This window comes from Anthonomus grandis, chromosome 4 (genome assembly GCF_022605725.1).
Source record: "Anthonomus grandis grandis chromosome 4, icAntGran1.3, whole genome shotgun sequence".
NCBI classification, from domain to species: Eukaryota; Metazoa; Arthropoda; class Insecta; order Coleoptera; family Curculionidae; genus Anthonomus; species Anthonomus grandis.
The window spans coordinates 18,366,912-18,383,321 of record NC_065549.1 but is presented as its reverse complement, the minus strand read 5'-3'; the positions used below and the strand labels follow the sequence as shown (position 1 = coordinate 18,383,321).

The 16,410-nt window shown below is 30.3% G+C and overlaps 2 protein-coding genes across 3 annotated transcripts; both read right to left on the bottom strand.

The window, feature by feature from the left end:
* Nucleotides 1-1,508: 1,508 nt before the first annotated feature.
* On the bottom strand, nt 1,509-2,328 carry LOC126735174 (cytochrome c oxidase assembly factor 1 homolog). Its single transcript, XM_050439123.1, has one exon. It carries the CDS (start codon nt 2,006-2,008, stop codon nt 1,607-1,609), a length of 402 nt encoding a protein of 133 aa, XP_050295080.1. The 5' UTR covers nt 2,009-2,328; the 3' UTR covers nt 1,509-1,606.
* Nucleotides 2,329-5,006: 2,678 nt separating this feature from the next.
* On the bottom strand, nt 5,007-15,498 carry LOC126735173 (microsomal glutathione S-transferase 1). Of its 2 annotated transcripts, none has more exons than XM_050439122.1 (3): nt 15,187-15,498; nt 7,779-7,855; nt 5,007-5,616 (listed from the first exon to the last, which is right to left on the bottom strand). In XM_050439122.1, the coding sequence occupies exons 1-3, from the start codon at nt 15,316-15,318 to the stop codon at nt 5,370-5,372; spliced, it is 456 nt and encodes a 151-aa protein (XP_050295079.1). In that variant the 5' UTR covers nt 15,319-15,498; the 3' UTR covers nt 5,007-5,369. The 2 variants fall into 2 exon arrangements, with proteins under 2 accessions (XP_050295079.1, XP_050295078.1); XM_050439121.1 differs by lacking the exon at nt 15,187-15,498 and adding an exon at nt 7,937-8,352.
* Between the last annotated feature and the right edge of the window lie 912 nt (nt 15,499-16,410).

The following is a 16,410-nucleotide window of genomic DNA, read 5'->3' as shown; positions in this document are numbered from 1 at the left end:
CTGGGATAACATTATTTATCTATAGAATAATTATAATAATTGTAACAATTTGTACAAAGAGTCTCCAGAAACTTAAGGGGTGATTTTATATAGGGTTTTTAAAGGCTTCTTTGGATTTAAATGAGTTCTTCAACATTAACCATCAGTAACATTTCAGCTCATATTTTTGTAAATTTGAATGATGGTACATTTTCTGTAAAGGAGAACTAAAAAATCATATACTGAAATTCCCTACATTTTATCTGCCTAGTCACAAAAATTTAATATTTTTTGAAAATTGGCATTGATATATTTCTTATGAAATGAAATCAATTATGTTGTATCTAACAGGTCAGAATTATGCAAATTAAATTTAGACTTCAATTTTATGATGTAAGGTGTTTTTTTTTAAACATTTAATCCTGTAAACTTTCTTTTATATACCTAGGCACTTTGTTACTAAGTTAACCAAGTTGTGTTGTAAGCTTCCTAATCATTATAATAACAAAATAACAGCAATAACTTGGTTACAAACCTTATAAAATTAGCAAAACAATATAAAATGAATTGAAATAACTAAATAATGAAAAAAATAACACTCAATAGATAATTCCAGACCAGATGTGAGAAAATTTCTAGGTAAAATAAACTGAATGAGCAAACAACTTTTCCAGCTCATGGCTGACAACTCAACACAAGAAAGCCCCAAAACATGATTATCAAATCTTGAACTGAAGAAGAACACAAATTGACAACAATTCATAACCTTATCAGAAACCCAAAATAAAATTTACATTAATATTGATTACACATTTGTTAACTGTTCAACTTTGTTAAGGTCCTCCTATAATGAGGGATCTAACTACTTTTTGGTCTTTATTATGTCTCAGAATAGTATCAAAATTGGCAAACATAGGTTGCATTGGTAGGTAAAGAGATTTGGTCATTGACATATAAGAGAAATAGGACTTAACACAGACCCTTGAGGCACTTTAAACTTAGTGTGAGCTTTGGACAGATCACAGAAAATTGCTGCTGCTGTGTCTTTGGTGTTCACAGAGAGATACACATGCTACAAGATTTTGCCAATGACACACTAAGTGTCTTGTTTTAGGTTAAAAAAAGAGAGTTCTTTTTGCCAGCCTTTTAAGAACCTTAGTAAGCATAGATAAAATAGATGTAGATACAGTTGCTTCTTTTAAACAGGACAGAAACTTGCCCCTTAAATAGGTATGTTTTTAAACAAAAATATAGGCAATTAATAAATAATTTAATTTTCTTGAAGAGGCCTCACATTAAATGGCAACAAAAAAACATTTAAGAGGAAAAAAACATGTTTCAATACAACAGTCTAATCCATGGTTAAATGTTTTGCTTCAGTGAGTATAAAAATCTAAAGGTTAATAGTGAATTGTATAAATTGACTATTTGGTGGTCTAATGATGACTTTGATTAAGTAATAGATGCAAATTATGTAATGGACCTTGACTTTTTTAAAATCTCCATTTGGGCAATGAAGAAGAATGCAATTTAATCAAAAACATTTATTATAGACTTACTTTTACATAAAACTCTTGCAACAACAATAATACTACTGAATTATAATATAAATTAAAATAAAATCTTACTAACTTTCAGGTTTTCTTATTATTAATCTTTTGTTAGGTTGATTTTTAAATTCAAGTTCAATTTTATCAAGACTCCACTCCAAATCTTCATCCTTTTTCTTTACATAAAGAAACATTGTCCCTTTCTGTTTAGGGGCCTTTAGTGGCACCTCAAACTGAGCTTGATTACCATCAATAAAATTTTTTTTGTTATTACCAACATCAATTCTACCAACTCTTATAGGTTCTCCAAATAAATGTACAGCTGCTGGATGGCTCCTCACTAATTTCATGCTCTCTTTGAAAAATGATGTTTCTGTTATGTTATTTTGGATTTTAACTTGTGTCATATATCCCAGTGCTACTGTCGCTATACCCCCAATAGAGGCTATTTTTACCAAGGTCCAATTATTTATTGTCATTTTGTATACCTTCTATTTATTAAGGACTTTCAATTTTTAGGCCTTAACGTAAATTTTATATTAGTATTACTATTCTTGCTATTGAGCAGAAAACACAACTATTGAGGTTAGAAACAGAAGCTTGTCTTGTCTTGTTTATTTACATTTTATTTTTGACATCTCAGTAATGTGGGAGCTGTGTAACATTGTTTAAGCCGTGTTCTCACAACATGCAAATAAAAGCGACAAAACGTTTCGTTCGTAAGATACGTGTTTATCTTTTTTTAGGCTCAATTTATCGTTAGGCTCAATATGAACCCGCCGTCTGGAATAAAAAGATGAATATTACAATTTTTACCAAATTTAAATAGAAAAAAAAGATTGATGTCACAGAATAGTCTAAAAATAATGCAAAGAAACGTCATACAAAAATTTAAAAAATCCTGGAATGTGCTGTAAAAATCTAAAACAATATGTTATATCAATTTTTTGATTGTTTTATCAATGATTTTTAATCTGTCTTTTCTGTCATATCATTTCTGATTTTTGCAGATGATGTAAAAATGTTTAGGGTTATATAAATAGCCACCTTCCGATTGTAAGTTGCTGCAAAATGATGACGGCTTTTTGCTGTGGTGCAATAAAAATAGATTATTTTTGAATACCTATAAATGTAAAGTTGTAATGTCCTTTAGTCGTAAGAAGAATCCATATACTTTCAAATATCAATTGGATGTTTTGTATTCAAGGATGTTTACATTTACATTGTTTTTTTATTAATTTCATTAAGTTGGATATTAACATTAATGTACATACATTGTGTCCCATTTTGGATGAGATTGCAGGGTGTTTGTCATTTTTTAAGATATAAATATTTAAATACAAAGAACTATCTCACATTTTGGCATAATAAATTAATAATTTGAATTGAATTCTTCTGATCCCTAATGTCCTTGTAAATCATATGTATAACATTTAAAATACATAATATGATGATTTCAAATTCTATTATGACATTTTAAAAAAAGTGACAACAACCAGCATTCTCAGTTTCTTCTTCATTATCTTGAAAGGCTGATATTCTTGAAGAAGAAGAATATTCTTGAGCCAACGACCTGGCAGTCCTTTGCCCGGGAAAGGACCTATTGTGGCGACGTATGCAGGACCCTGCGTATAAAAAGCAGGACTCTTAGTTTTCACAAGTAATTTTGACACACTAAATTGTATCTCTGTTAAAATTCAGACAGGATATCTTCAATTCTGGACGTCACAACTTATAGTCGGCATAGCCAAACGTGTAGCTGTCGCGTCACTAACGAGTCTGCTCCACAGCAAGATACTCCGGCGATGGACGGAAGCACCTGGCATAAGACAGGCCACCTTCTTATAGAAGTTAATAAGTTTATAGAAGTTAATAAGTTTTGGTGGCAGCAGATATGTCCAGATATGGATTCGCTTTGAGACTAATAACACAGGAGGTGGGTACAGTGGCTTCCCTTTCAGCATATCATGCCTATATACAGTCCAGAGTCAGATATGGTATAATTCTTTGGGGGAATTCGGGGGACTCTGAAAGAGTCAAAAAGCAAAAAAGCAAAAAAGGTGCTTGAGAACTATATTCAATTTACCCTATCAGGAATCCTGTAAACCATATTTTATTAATCATAACATCCTAACATTTTATTGTATTTATATCTATGAATGTGTTTCGTTTATCCTTGACAATAAAATCTTTTTTGAGAATCTGAAAGGGCAACATCCGCATAATACTAGGTTCAAAAACAATTTCAAGACTTGTAAACCAAATTTTACATTTGTTAAGAAAAATGTGGTACATAGTATTTTAGATGTCTGGAATAAACTCCCAATAAACTTCAGAGAAAAATCAGATAAAGAGATAAAGAAAGATCTAAAAATATATCTGCAAGAAAAGGCCTTTTATTCTCTTCATGAGTATATGGCTGAAAATTTAAATGAAACTCTCATCTGGTATTGTGTATTAGTGCATGAGTTAATTTGTGAATGAATGTTATATTTTCTTGTTATTTAATTTTTGTGTACTCGCGTTTTGCCTTTTTATTTATATTTAAATTTAATATTTTGATAAATCATGACATGAATGGATAAGTAACTGAATGCTTTAAATTTTATAAATATTTTAATTGTATACTTAATTAAGTTAGAATTTTTTTACTGACAAAATCCACACCTCACATAGGTAATAAAAAATGTGTATTGTTGTAACTACATGTTTTATGAATTTAATAAAGGATTTATAATTTATATAGGTATATGCAGGCCACACAGGGGGCTCTCTTATTAGACAATTACTGGACATTAACACATGTGAAATCCCGCTAGTGATAGATTTTTTAACTGGACACTGGAATTACATCCACACCTTAGGTATTGCGGAGTGCCGTTGGGAAGAGGAAGAAACTGAAAATTACGTCATCAGATAGTGTCCAGCGCACTCACATGCGCTTGGTTTTTTAATTTCGTAAGGTAACTGGGAACAAAAGTGTAAAAACATATTATGCCTCCTTCCGGCCCCAGAGTTCATTACAGCCTCTCGTACGAAAAAAAGGCAAACATCTTGATTTCAACTAAAAAACGTAAAAAGTAAAATAAGTGTTAAATTAAAATTTCCATATAAGACCAAAATAATGGTAAAAATAAAATTCTATAAATAATATAGAATTTTTTCATTTAGAAAAATTAAACGTTTTTTAAATAAATATTTTATCTTTTTTTAAATAATAATAATAATTCTAAATAATAATTATTACAAACATAATTTTATTTAAAATCAGATAATTTTTTGGTTCCAATTTATATTTCATTAAGTTTGCTTAAAGCCTCATAAGGGCTTAAAACAATTTAAAATAAAACCCCATCCTCGCACTGGATTGGAGCCGGTCTATTATTTAATGACCAGTATAATTTTATCCTAAATCAAAAATCTACAAAGGGATATGTATTATATATAATTTCCAATTAGGATATTAAAAATCGATAGTAATTTAAAATATTTATTCTACACAAAACCAAGCCTACAAGTCGGTATCAACAATAGTAAAAATAGTTCGCATTTAATCTATTAAAAATTTTAAATACCAAATATTTTTATATTAACAACTAGGAACCTATTTCTATATTAACATTAACTTCTTTTTAGCAATTTTATCAAGTATTTAATCCAAATTCCTCTTAGACCATACTATAGGGATTAATAACTCATAGCGGCAGTTTATAACCATAAAATTTATAGAAAAAAGTAAAAAAATTTAAAATTATGTTCACAATCAACTTATAAAGTATTACATATCATTTATAACATTTTTAACACTTAAAGTAAATTTAAAGAAATAATATGACTCCACTAAGCCAAATAATGCAAAATGGATGTAATACTCATGTAAATAGTTATAACGTATCCCGCAATCCAGGCTAAGGCCCTAGCAGGTTGAGGGATTACCACAACAGCATAAACTAGTGTGTGAAGGATTCTTGCAGCAGTAAAAACCCTAATCAAGGCAGATGCTACAATTGCTGAAGGGTTTGTTGTAAGATACACCAGGCAAACTATGATGAAAACTGGGATGTTTTCAAGGTCATTCAAATGAGCCCTAGAAATAAATAGGATAGGTTAAAAAAAATCTCTGAATACACATTACCAATATTTTGGTGTCAATGATGAGTTTTAACCAATTCCTTACAAGAAAATGTAGGATTTTGAAAAAAAAAATAGAAAGAAGCTAATATATCCTTTTTTATGATTAATAATGGCATGCTTAGACAATGCATTTTTTTACCAATTTTGCAATAACATTTCTCTATGTTTCGAAACAAAAGGCAATTACAAAAATTTAAATCATTAATCAGAATAATGTTATTGTCAGGAGGGCCTTTATTGCCTACACAAGCTCTAGACTGCCAGATAAAATAAATCGGTTTATTTTTGAAGCCGCCTAAAGAGTCTTTCCCTCCAAGTCTTCCGGACGCTTTTATCATTGTATGCTTTTTGGAAAAAATTAGTCTATAGGGAAGCAATAATTAATTACCTGTATCCAACTATCAATTATTAAAACTTAAATTTGAAGTATTATTTTCGTTACCATTTTAAATATTTTCCTATCATTTGCTTTTAAACAATTATTATAAGCTGCCCTCCCTCTTAAAGATGATCTCACAGAGATCAAAACGTCGCCCGGCGATATTAATGTATGGAAACCTCAAAACCTTGTAAAAGTTTGTAATGTGAACTATATTCGAAAAATGCTTCGTTACAAAGATACAGGGTGTCAAAGTTTTAATTAAAATATTTAAATTTGATTATATTTTTAAAACTAGATAACAAAGGTACATATTATTATTATTTTACGTCCACCAGTGGCGTGCGTACGGAAACACCTTCGCCCAATTTGATTGAAAAAAATTGTATGTTATTGATTTTATTTTGAATAAAAATTATCCTTGCTTAGGTTACAACAAAAGATTATTTATTTATTAATTTAATACATATTAGTATGCTAAAAAAAGTTTAAATTCATTAGACAATTGGAACTTAGTTTTTTTCAAATTTTGGAGAAGGCCATGAATTTGTTTGTATTTTATTATGATGGTTTTTTAAAATTTACGTCATTTATTTTAAAATTAATTAATATTAACATTGCCATTAAAGTTGTCGGTATTTAGGTATTAATCTAAACAATGTTGTTTTCTAAAAATGAATACTCAGATTTTCATTTTTGCTATGAATTTTGTGATGAAAATGAGGAAGCAGGAGTTCATGAATATTGTAGACGCTATCCTAATAAAAAAATTGCAGGTGCTCACGTTTTAATTAGAATTCATAATTTTGACCTTCATGGTAATAATGAACAAAATAAAAATTAGCTCTTGCAAAGCAGCTCAGCATCTTCAGATATCTAGGGCTAAAATACTATAAACACTACAGCCAGTTCAGGATTTGCATCCCGGCGACGGGAAAAAAGAATAATGTTGCCCATGGCTTTTAGGTTTAATGGAGGAAAATCCAAAGGTTTTAAATAAGATTCTTTGGACAGATGAGTCTTCTTTTACAAAATGTGGGGTACCAAATTACCATAATATCCATATTTGGGCATATCAAAATCTCAGAGAAATTCAGCCAAGATCATTGCAAAATGAATTTTTGGTAAATGTGTGGAATGATTATTAACAATATGTATGTTTGTGGTACACATTTCCTGCCTCCAGGATCGAACTCAGGACTGCTTATGGAGTTTCTAAATAATGATCTGCAGGATTACCTAAATGATTTACTCATTAATTTATGAATGAGAGTTGGATATTTAATTGAAGTAAACTATATTTATTATTCATATGCATGACACCATCGAACAGATCAATTACAAGTTCAAATGTCCCTCAGTTACAACAATATAAACTCCTCATACAAATGTGGAAAAATAAGAAATTATTTACATGTAGGTAAAAAAAATGGCTGCAAGTGTTTGATATATTAAAAGTGACTTCATGAAATTAAATATCATTTATGTCATGAAGTTGCTAAATCTGTTTTTATGGCTAGAAAAAAATAAAAATAAAATAAAATTATACTGGAATAAAGATTTACATAAGAAATTTTTAAATTGGAACACAGAGGTTACATCTGAGTACATTTTCTATTGTTGAGTGAGTAATAATTTAAAAACTAGTACTTTCATCAATTAACATAATTGGTTTAAAATACTAATTCTGAGAGATTGGAAGGACTGACACAAAATATTCCAAATGAACAACTTACCTCCTCACCCGCTCAACATCTTCATTAACCTTGACTTTCAGCTTTCTAGGCTCGGCATCTTCAGGGTTTGCAAATGCCTAAAGTAACAATGTGAGTAATTAAGTATATAGAAAATATTTAAAAATATGTAAAACAGATTAAAAAAAACTAAAATTAACCTTATTTTTGAACCTTTGTATGGCTGTTAGAACAGACATGAGCAGCATTTTTATACCTAAAACAGCTACATAAAACAAATATGTGCGGAAAATTGGCTGTTGAACAAAACTTTCTAGCACTGCTTGGGCCATACTTGCAGGTTATTTGACAAAAAGTAAGACAAAAAATCACTGATATTTTTAGTAATATGGAATAGTCTGTTCTATTTACTGTTAAAATGAGCAGAGCTCCAGTGTGATTACACCAAGTTTTTCGAAATTACAACTGATAGACTGACCAATGATCGAATACGTAATATTTAAGTAATCGAAAGATAATTTTGGCTTAAATTAGCAAAGTTGCCTCATCACGGTTTCAAATTATAGGTACGATAAAATACTTGTTTTTCGAAAAACTCGTTATGTATATTATTTTGAACTTTGAACTTTTGACGTAAATATAAATAAGCAAAACAGCAAGTTAAGGAACAGCAACTAAATCGAGAACGCAGCATATGTCTGTCGTTTGCCGACATAGGCTGTCGATGTTTATAGTCCGCGCCCGCTGTTATTTAATCGATGTAATGCCCGTATCTCCTGAAAATCCCAAGGGATTGTAATAATTTTCTTGTCCAGATATTAGGAATAAATAACTAAATCGATTTATAGAGGTTAAAAATCTCCACAAACTAAGTTTTAGTTGTAAAAACTAATTAAATAGTCAAATGTTAAAAAAAATTAAAATGGCTTTAACTTCCAAAGGATTTTAATAGAATTTAGTCCAGATGTCAATAATAGGTATTGATTTGATTTATAATTATTTCAAACCTCCACAAACGAAAGCTTTTTTGTAAAAAAATATTGAATAGTTCATTTTTAAAAAACTCAAAAAGTCTGTAACTCCTAAACAATGAAAATTTGTTATAAAGTCAAAAATCAATATTTAAATCTTTTTATACAGGTTTTAAACTTCTACAAACAAAATGTTTTTTTTTTTCATTATAGGTTAAGTGTGAAGCTAGCGTGCGATGCTAGAATTCCCAAAGGATTTAGTTAAAACTTTGTCCTGACATTTATATTAAAAGTAGGTTGCAAAGTTTTTCGTAAAAAATAATTAAATTGCTAGAAGTAAAAGAGAAACTAAATGGCTATAATTCACAAAATATTTGAATACAATTTTTTTTATATAAATAATAAAGGTCTAAGCTGATCCTTTACAACCGAAAGTTTTTTGGTAAAAAAATATTGAATTCAACCCAGCCCAACCACCCCCTACCTTGTATTCATGACAATTATCGTATTCGCCTGCGGCTCATGCTATAGGGAAGTTACTATAGAATATTTAGAAGAATAGTATACGTAGAATACTACCAAAAAAATCGAGAGCGAAATATAACTATCAAAATAAATGTATATGTAAATTGTATAATGTAAAATATTATCTAAGGAATGAAAAATAAAATACCATCACAATCCGGCAATGCGGTAATAGCAGTTACAAGTTATAAGTTTGATTCTCCTGAAAAGGTTATGTCCATTTTTTTTCGTTTACAAATGCCCCATCCAAGGATTTTTTTGTTTTAATAAAGTAGATTTAAGGTATATGGAATTAAATCTAAAAACTGTTGGGTAGTCAATAACTCCTCTATCACCCTCAAGAAGACTGGTAGGAGGAGAAATATCTCCTATGGCTGCATGCTTTATTTAACTGTGTCACAGCACGCCGCATTGTTTAATTTTAAAAAGCTATATTATTTTCAATTATTATGTTTATACTCCTTCCAAAAGAATTCAAATTATGAAATGAAGACAATTCTGTAGTACAATATAGAGATTTGTTTTTAAAATTACATTCGTCAAATAGATCGATTCCTTGCGAAAAACAAATTTTAAATACGACTTTGAATTTTAATATATTTTGAAAGGGTCCAGGAGTAAGAACGACTGGAAGAAATGGTTTGTAGTAACCTAGAAGGGGATTCAACGTGATCAAGAAGAAGTGTTGGAGAGAAACTGGGTATGTATTATAAAGCTGTTACCTATATTTGAACAAAACAGGGGTACAAATGTTTCAAATATTCGAAAAGCCAGGAGACATTTCCAAGGACAAGTGGCAAATAACAGAATTGTAAAACCATGATAGAAAAAGTAAATGAAAATGTGTAAAAATATTTTTTTTATTTACGAAACATTCTATTTGCAGATGAATCTTCTCTCTTAAAACTCTCTTGTAAGGAGTATAAATAATCGTAATAAGTTGAGAAAAAAATTATACCGTTTTAAACTTCACTAGTGCAGTCACACAAAAAGCACACAGCAAAATGGAGCAAGCCGATATTACTATTGTTATTCTGTAAAAAATAAAATCAGGAAATACCTATTAGACGACCAGACGCGGCCACTAGAGAGAAAACGGTCTTGCTATTAGTTTGGACAATGCGAAATATTTAATTTCCCAACCTGTATACTTGGTTTAAAGATCCAAAAAAATAAAAATAAGCCAAGATAATATGACACCAAACGCTAAATCTACTACCCGAAAATGTCTAAGGTTGGTAAATACACAGCCGACTTTACTCATACTCTGCCGCAAAATAATAGTTGGCAACGTTGCATCACGTGGGAGATTCGGATCCGTTTTGGTGGATCCGTTTATGCTTTGAAAGCGCGGCTCTGCCGAGATGGACGTTCAATTTTGATTTTGCTTTATTTACAAATGAGAATATTTTATTTATGTGATTGATTTATTGCTTCAAATACGTATAGGCGCCGTTTATAATTATATAAATGCATTATTAGACTTTTTCCCCTATATTCTAGTCTTTTAGTTATATAAATTTCATCAATTAATAAATTAACAACTTTCTCAGTCGGTGCTAAAGAAGTGGATACAATGTTTAAATAATTATGGTGTTATCATTATCGTTAGTTTAATTTAAGTCAGAATTTGGTGACACATCAAAGCTAGAAGAAAGATACTGTAGGTACCTCTTGGTGGGTAGATTAAAATAATCTCCAAGCAATTCATATGCGGAAGGGGATATAATATACAGATCGTGTTTTCGTTCGTTACGTATAGGAAACCGCATACAGGCGAAATTTTGCAACGTCGCGCGTGTACCAGTGCCTGCGACAGAGCACCGCCTCGGCCGGCCCGAGGACGGGATCATAAGTAAATATATAAATCACAGAACACAAATATAGGTACACAGAACACAAATATAGGATATAAATACGGGATTATAGCAGAGACAACCAAAGAGACGTGCAACTAGATAGAAATTTTTATCCTATTGTTGTTGCTCTCTTTAATCTGTATTTATTGTATTTCGTTGTCTCACTCTTCCTTTATAAAAGGTGAGCTAAGGTGGCGCAACAATACTAATCTTCCGCAATGATAAATGTATTTAATTATCAGAGCAGTCAAGAGAAAACATTCTTCCATCTCCGTCCAAATGAATGCAAAAATACGGGATAGCTTGTGTCCAGTCCTCTAGTATTTCTAAAATTATAATTAAATACGGCAACAGTGCAATCCTTGCTTAACATGAACACGTGAATTTCAATATGGCTGAATAGTTGTTGTTGCTGATTAATTTTTTTACATCATTAGTTGAGATTTTGGATGAGTGCTTAAATTTTACGTATTTTATTACCTACGGGATTTAGGTGAACTTGGTTACAGTAGTTAGTAGTTGTAGTTTTTTGTAGGTTACAGATTTTAGTGTTTTGACTTGTGTTAGGAACAGAAATATGTTTAATAAGGTAATTGTTAAAGCTGTAGCTAAAATAGGTATTCCTAGAGGTTCAAAAGGAAAAGTTAAGAGATTTGCAAAAAAACATTTAAAAAAAATTGAAAAACTAACATAAATAGTCAAATGAATTTAATTTTTATAATTAATAGAATAGAACAGACTTATCTATTCTTTACTACTTAGTAGAAAAACAGTTTACCAAATCAATTTCATTTATTCTGGATACCTGTTTCGCTAACGATATTAGCATCTTTAGCAAAACATTAAACTTTTTTTATTTTAAGTATTACACCAAAGGATATATTTTTTGGAATATTATTATAGTACTGTGATAATAAAAATCTTATCTAATCCTCTAGATTTTAATTGCATTTATGTATATGCATGTTACTGTTACCGTCTTAAATTATAAATTGTGAAAATAATTAAGAAAATGCATGCACATATTATAGTTATACCATATACTGAAAATACAATACAAAACGTTTCAGAATTATATTTAGTTTATTTAGTTTCCCAATTTAAATGTTATTAAATTGCATTCTTTTAATTAAATCGTTCTCGTTTATCGTTCTGAGCAATTAAAAACTTATCAATAACTTTTTATTTGTTTTAATTAAAATCAGCCGTTCTGTCTCCGAACATAATTATGATGTTCTGACTTCTGAGACATAATGGCTGATTTTAAATAAAATAAATCATTAAATGCTTAATAGCCGAGGTTTGAATTATGGCGGCAAACGCTATCTGCGCCATCTACGTTCACCTTTCACGAAGAGAGACAAAGATGGCAAATAATCGGATATTTTATTAGCGCACAGTTGGGTGTCTCTTTAATTGTCTCTGATTATAGTAAACATCTGACTTTCGTGAGAGCTGCGTCGTTTGGCGACAAAATGTCCCAAAATATTACGCGAAAATCCAGGCATTTTTAAAATATTTATTCTAATGCGGGTTTTACAGACATGACAATGTGTAAAACCCGCATAGAATCGTAATCTTAAAATGTTTAATATGCTGTGTTCTGCATAATGAAAATTAATCCGTTATTCTAATAAAAAACAAAATATCAATTCTGATAAAAATATAATAAAAAATCAGAAATAAAACTCTAATAAACAAACTTAACAACATATCATTTTTTAAATAAAAGGCTCAAATAAACCGCCTTCTTTCGCTAAACAAAAACTTAACCTACCGTAAAAGCTATTTCGCACCTCCAAAAGAGTTTCAGGTAAAATGGAATTGGTACCTTCGACAATTTTATTTCGCAACTCCTCTAAATTTGTTGGCCTACTAAATTCATGCTTGTAAATGGTCTGCTTAAGGTAACCCCACAGATAAAAGTCATTTGGAGACAAATCTGGAGATCTAGGAGGCCATTTAATATCGTCACTGAAAACAAATCTCTACATTGTACTGCCGAATTGCCTCCACAAAACCATTTAATTAGTTAAACTCTTTCGGAAGAGGTATAAACAGCCATAGTGAAAAAAACACGAAAATAACGCTAAAAAATTATTAATGCAACGTGCAGTAACACAGCAAAGTGAGGTCTGCTGACTCCCGGTTCAAAAAATAAAAACGAAAAATTCCGCCGCCTACAAGCCGCAACCAAGCGGTGTTGCCATTATTTTGGGTAATACATAGCTCACGATAACACGATCTGTATAACATAAAAGACATTACTATAATTGACGGGCAATAACGTTTTTGCTGTAAAATAAATAAAGTTATTTGGTCTATTAAAAGTATTACTCGATTATAATTGTCACTATCTTTTTCATCCTCTAAGTTATGTGAATCAGAACTTATAAAAACTCCAATAAATTTAATGTCTGTTTTAAGAAATCTGAACTTTGGATCATGAAGTCATGAAACTTCGCTAGAGATGAAGAGTATGGTTTAAATATAAATATGGATGGTTTAAATATGAGTATGGTTTAAATATAATAAGCTCACAAGAAGACTTATACCTAGTTAATAGATTTTCGAGTTGAAATCATCTACTTAATTTCAATTCGAAAGATAAAATCCATTTTAGGTCATTTTGGGACAACTCATTGTTTTTTGAAAAGACTTTAACATATAGGTCGCTATCTATTGATATTTGATCAATAATATTTATACAAGGATCATTCAAGTTTAAAGTATAGATATATAGTTTTGTATGCCCAACAATTTTTACATTCCACGGGTCAGATATTAGAATTTTTTGGGAATAATTACTCATCAGATTTTGAAAATTTGTTATGAAATCAGTAGCTCAAAGGCTTCATTGGCAAGTTCATTACGTTTTTGTTGTTCACTATTATTTCTTTTGTCTGGACTTTTTCTAGGAAGAGGCACTGTTTTTGTTAAATATGCAGATAAATTTGGAAAAATTCGAGGCAGTGCTGAGCAACTTAATCTTGCTTAATCTTAGTGACTGTGGCATCAGGTAAAAGATAATCATCTTCACGGATAATATCATTCAAAATGTAAGAGTAGGAGCCCAATTATCTCTAGGTATGGTTTTTAGCCATTTAATTTGTTCATCAAAACAGAAATACTTGTCTCCCCTGCTCTTAAACTACTTTTGTAATTACATTTACATCCACAAACACAGCAGGGACTTGGCATGTTTCAAAAGGCAAAAAAGTCTTCAATGAATTCCTATATATAAATAAAGCTAATAGATTTACCTATACTTACTTATACTATGGGTATTCCTTACCAGATTTCCTCCAAATATCTTTATAAATAAAACAAAACCTACATTTTTTGATGTGAATAAAGCATTAGCCTTGGCTCTTAGGTATAAATTTATAGTTTTAGTGGAACGAGAATGGAAATGAAAACGGATCTGAAAGCCATGTTGCCGATGTTATCATTTCGCGGCTTGAGTAAAGTCGGCTGTGGTAAATAAATGCTCTAACTAGACGGAGAATATCAATTTTACCCTACTTTGTACCAACAATTTACCGCCTTCTTTTACCAACAATTGTTATGAGAGATAAATAGTAAGTAAAAATGTAATTTTAATATTAGAAAATACTCCTTAACCGTTCATCATTCTGCCCTTAAAATCCACCATCAATAGGATGTTGCGACTTTAAGCGTTGCGCTTTGCAAACTTATGAGTTGGGCTTAATTGATACTCCAAATTTGTATGTATGAGGAGACTTTCCTCACTGTCAAAAGTTCAACCTTACTATTGTCACTTGTCATTCTTATCAAGATTGCCTGCCATAAGTGCCATAAATGATAAAAATGCAAATTGTAGGTAGATATAACGCAAAAGTAAGTAAAAAATGTAAAAAGTAGATAAAAATGCAAATTGTAGGTAGGTATAAACGAAGCGGCTGCGGAACTACAGAAAAACATTTCGGTAATAAAAAATGTAAAAACATACAAGATTAAAAATATAAATTGATTTTACCTTAACAAAATAAGTCTGATTTAAAATAATGTTAGTTACCTGTGATGTTTATCAAGGCTATATGAAACTTGTAAATACATACAAATAAAACTTACCTTGTTTTTGTACCTTTGTGCCCCAGTTAGAACGGACATTAGCAACATTTTGAACGATAAAATCCCCACATAAAATAAATATGTACGAATGACCGGTTGACTCAGGAAACTCTCCATCACTTTTTCTGCCATTTTTAATTTTTTTTTTGAGTTGATTTTCACTTTATGCTCCTTCGCTTATAGGTGTATGCAATAATAATGATATACTAATTGATAGTTTCCTTATTTTTACTGGTTAATATTAGGTATAGAATGACCTTTAGAATCGTAACAGAATAGATGCTATTGAACGGATGATTTCATACAATTGCTTATTTAATTATTTATAAGTACCCGACCAAACTTATGCGCAGTGGGAAATAAAACTAATATTCCATATAACTAACCTTGACATTTCTGGTGATCCTGAAAATAAAATCGTTATGACAATATGATGAAGGTGCCAGGAAACTACACTTAATACATTATCCGATGGCTTTAGTTGATTTCCCGATAGCACAGATGTTTAGGGAACAAACCTTTTCAGTTCTAATAATCAGGGCCGTTCCGACCCGGGGGTGCAGGGGGTGCGGGGCACCCGGGCGGCAGGTCAAAAAAAACTAAATAAATATTTTTAAAATTTAATAATTTGTTTCAAAAACTATTATACACATATTATTTTAAAATATTATACATATGTAAATATTATTAATTATTAATTAATGTATTAAAGTTACTTTATATCATTCTAAATATTATTAGTTATATTTCCGATTCAAATTTAATAGGTATACCTAGATATACGCTTCAGTCCGCTTCAGGTCGCAACGAGTTGGAAAAAATATGTCGCGACGAAGATTTTTCAGGAAAATACTTGCAGTGCGTGCACTTGTTTCATTTTACATTTTAAGCGTGTAGCCTGTAGTCGTGTAAATCGCAAGTCGTATAAAAGCTTTTGTTTAATATTGTGGTAAAACAGACAGTAAAAATTAAAAAGGTAAGTATCTCCACAGATACGTTAATTTGATTACATTTTTTTTGAGCTGTCATATAAAATTTAAATATAGTTTTTATATTTTTAAAAAATATAGGATGTTTGGAAAATGGGTAGCCAAACGGAAATGGTGGATGATTGAACCTACTGCCTATTTATAATGTATAATATTTTTTTATTTTTCCTGAAATGAGTTTTTTTTTTCCTTTTTTTAGATACCTATTACTCCTATTAGAAATCTCCCAATTTTT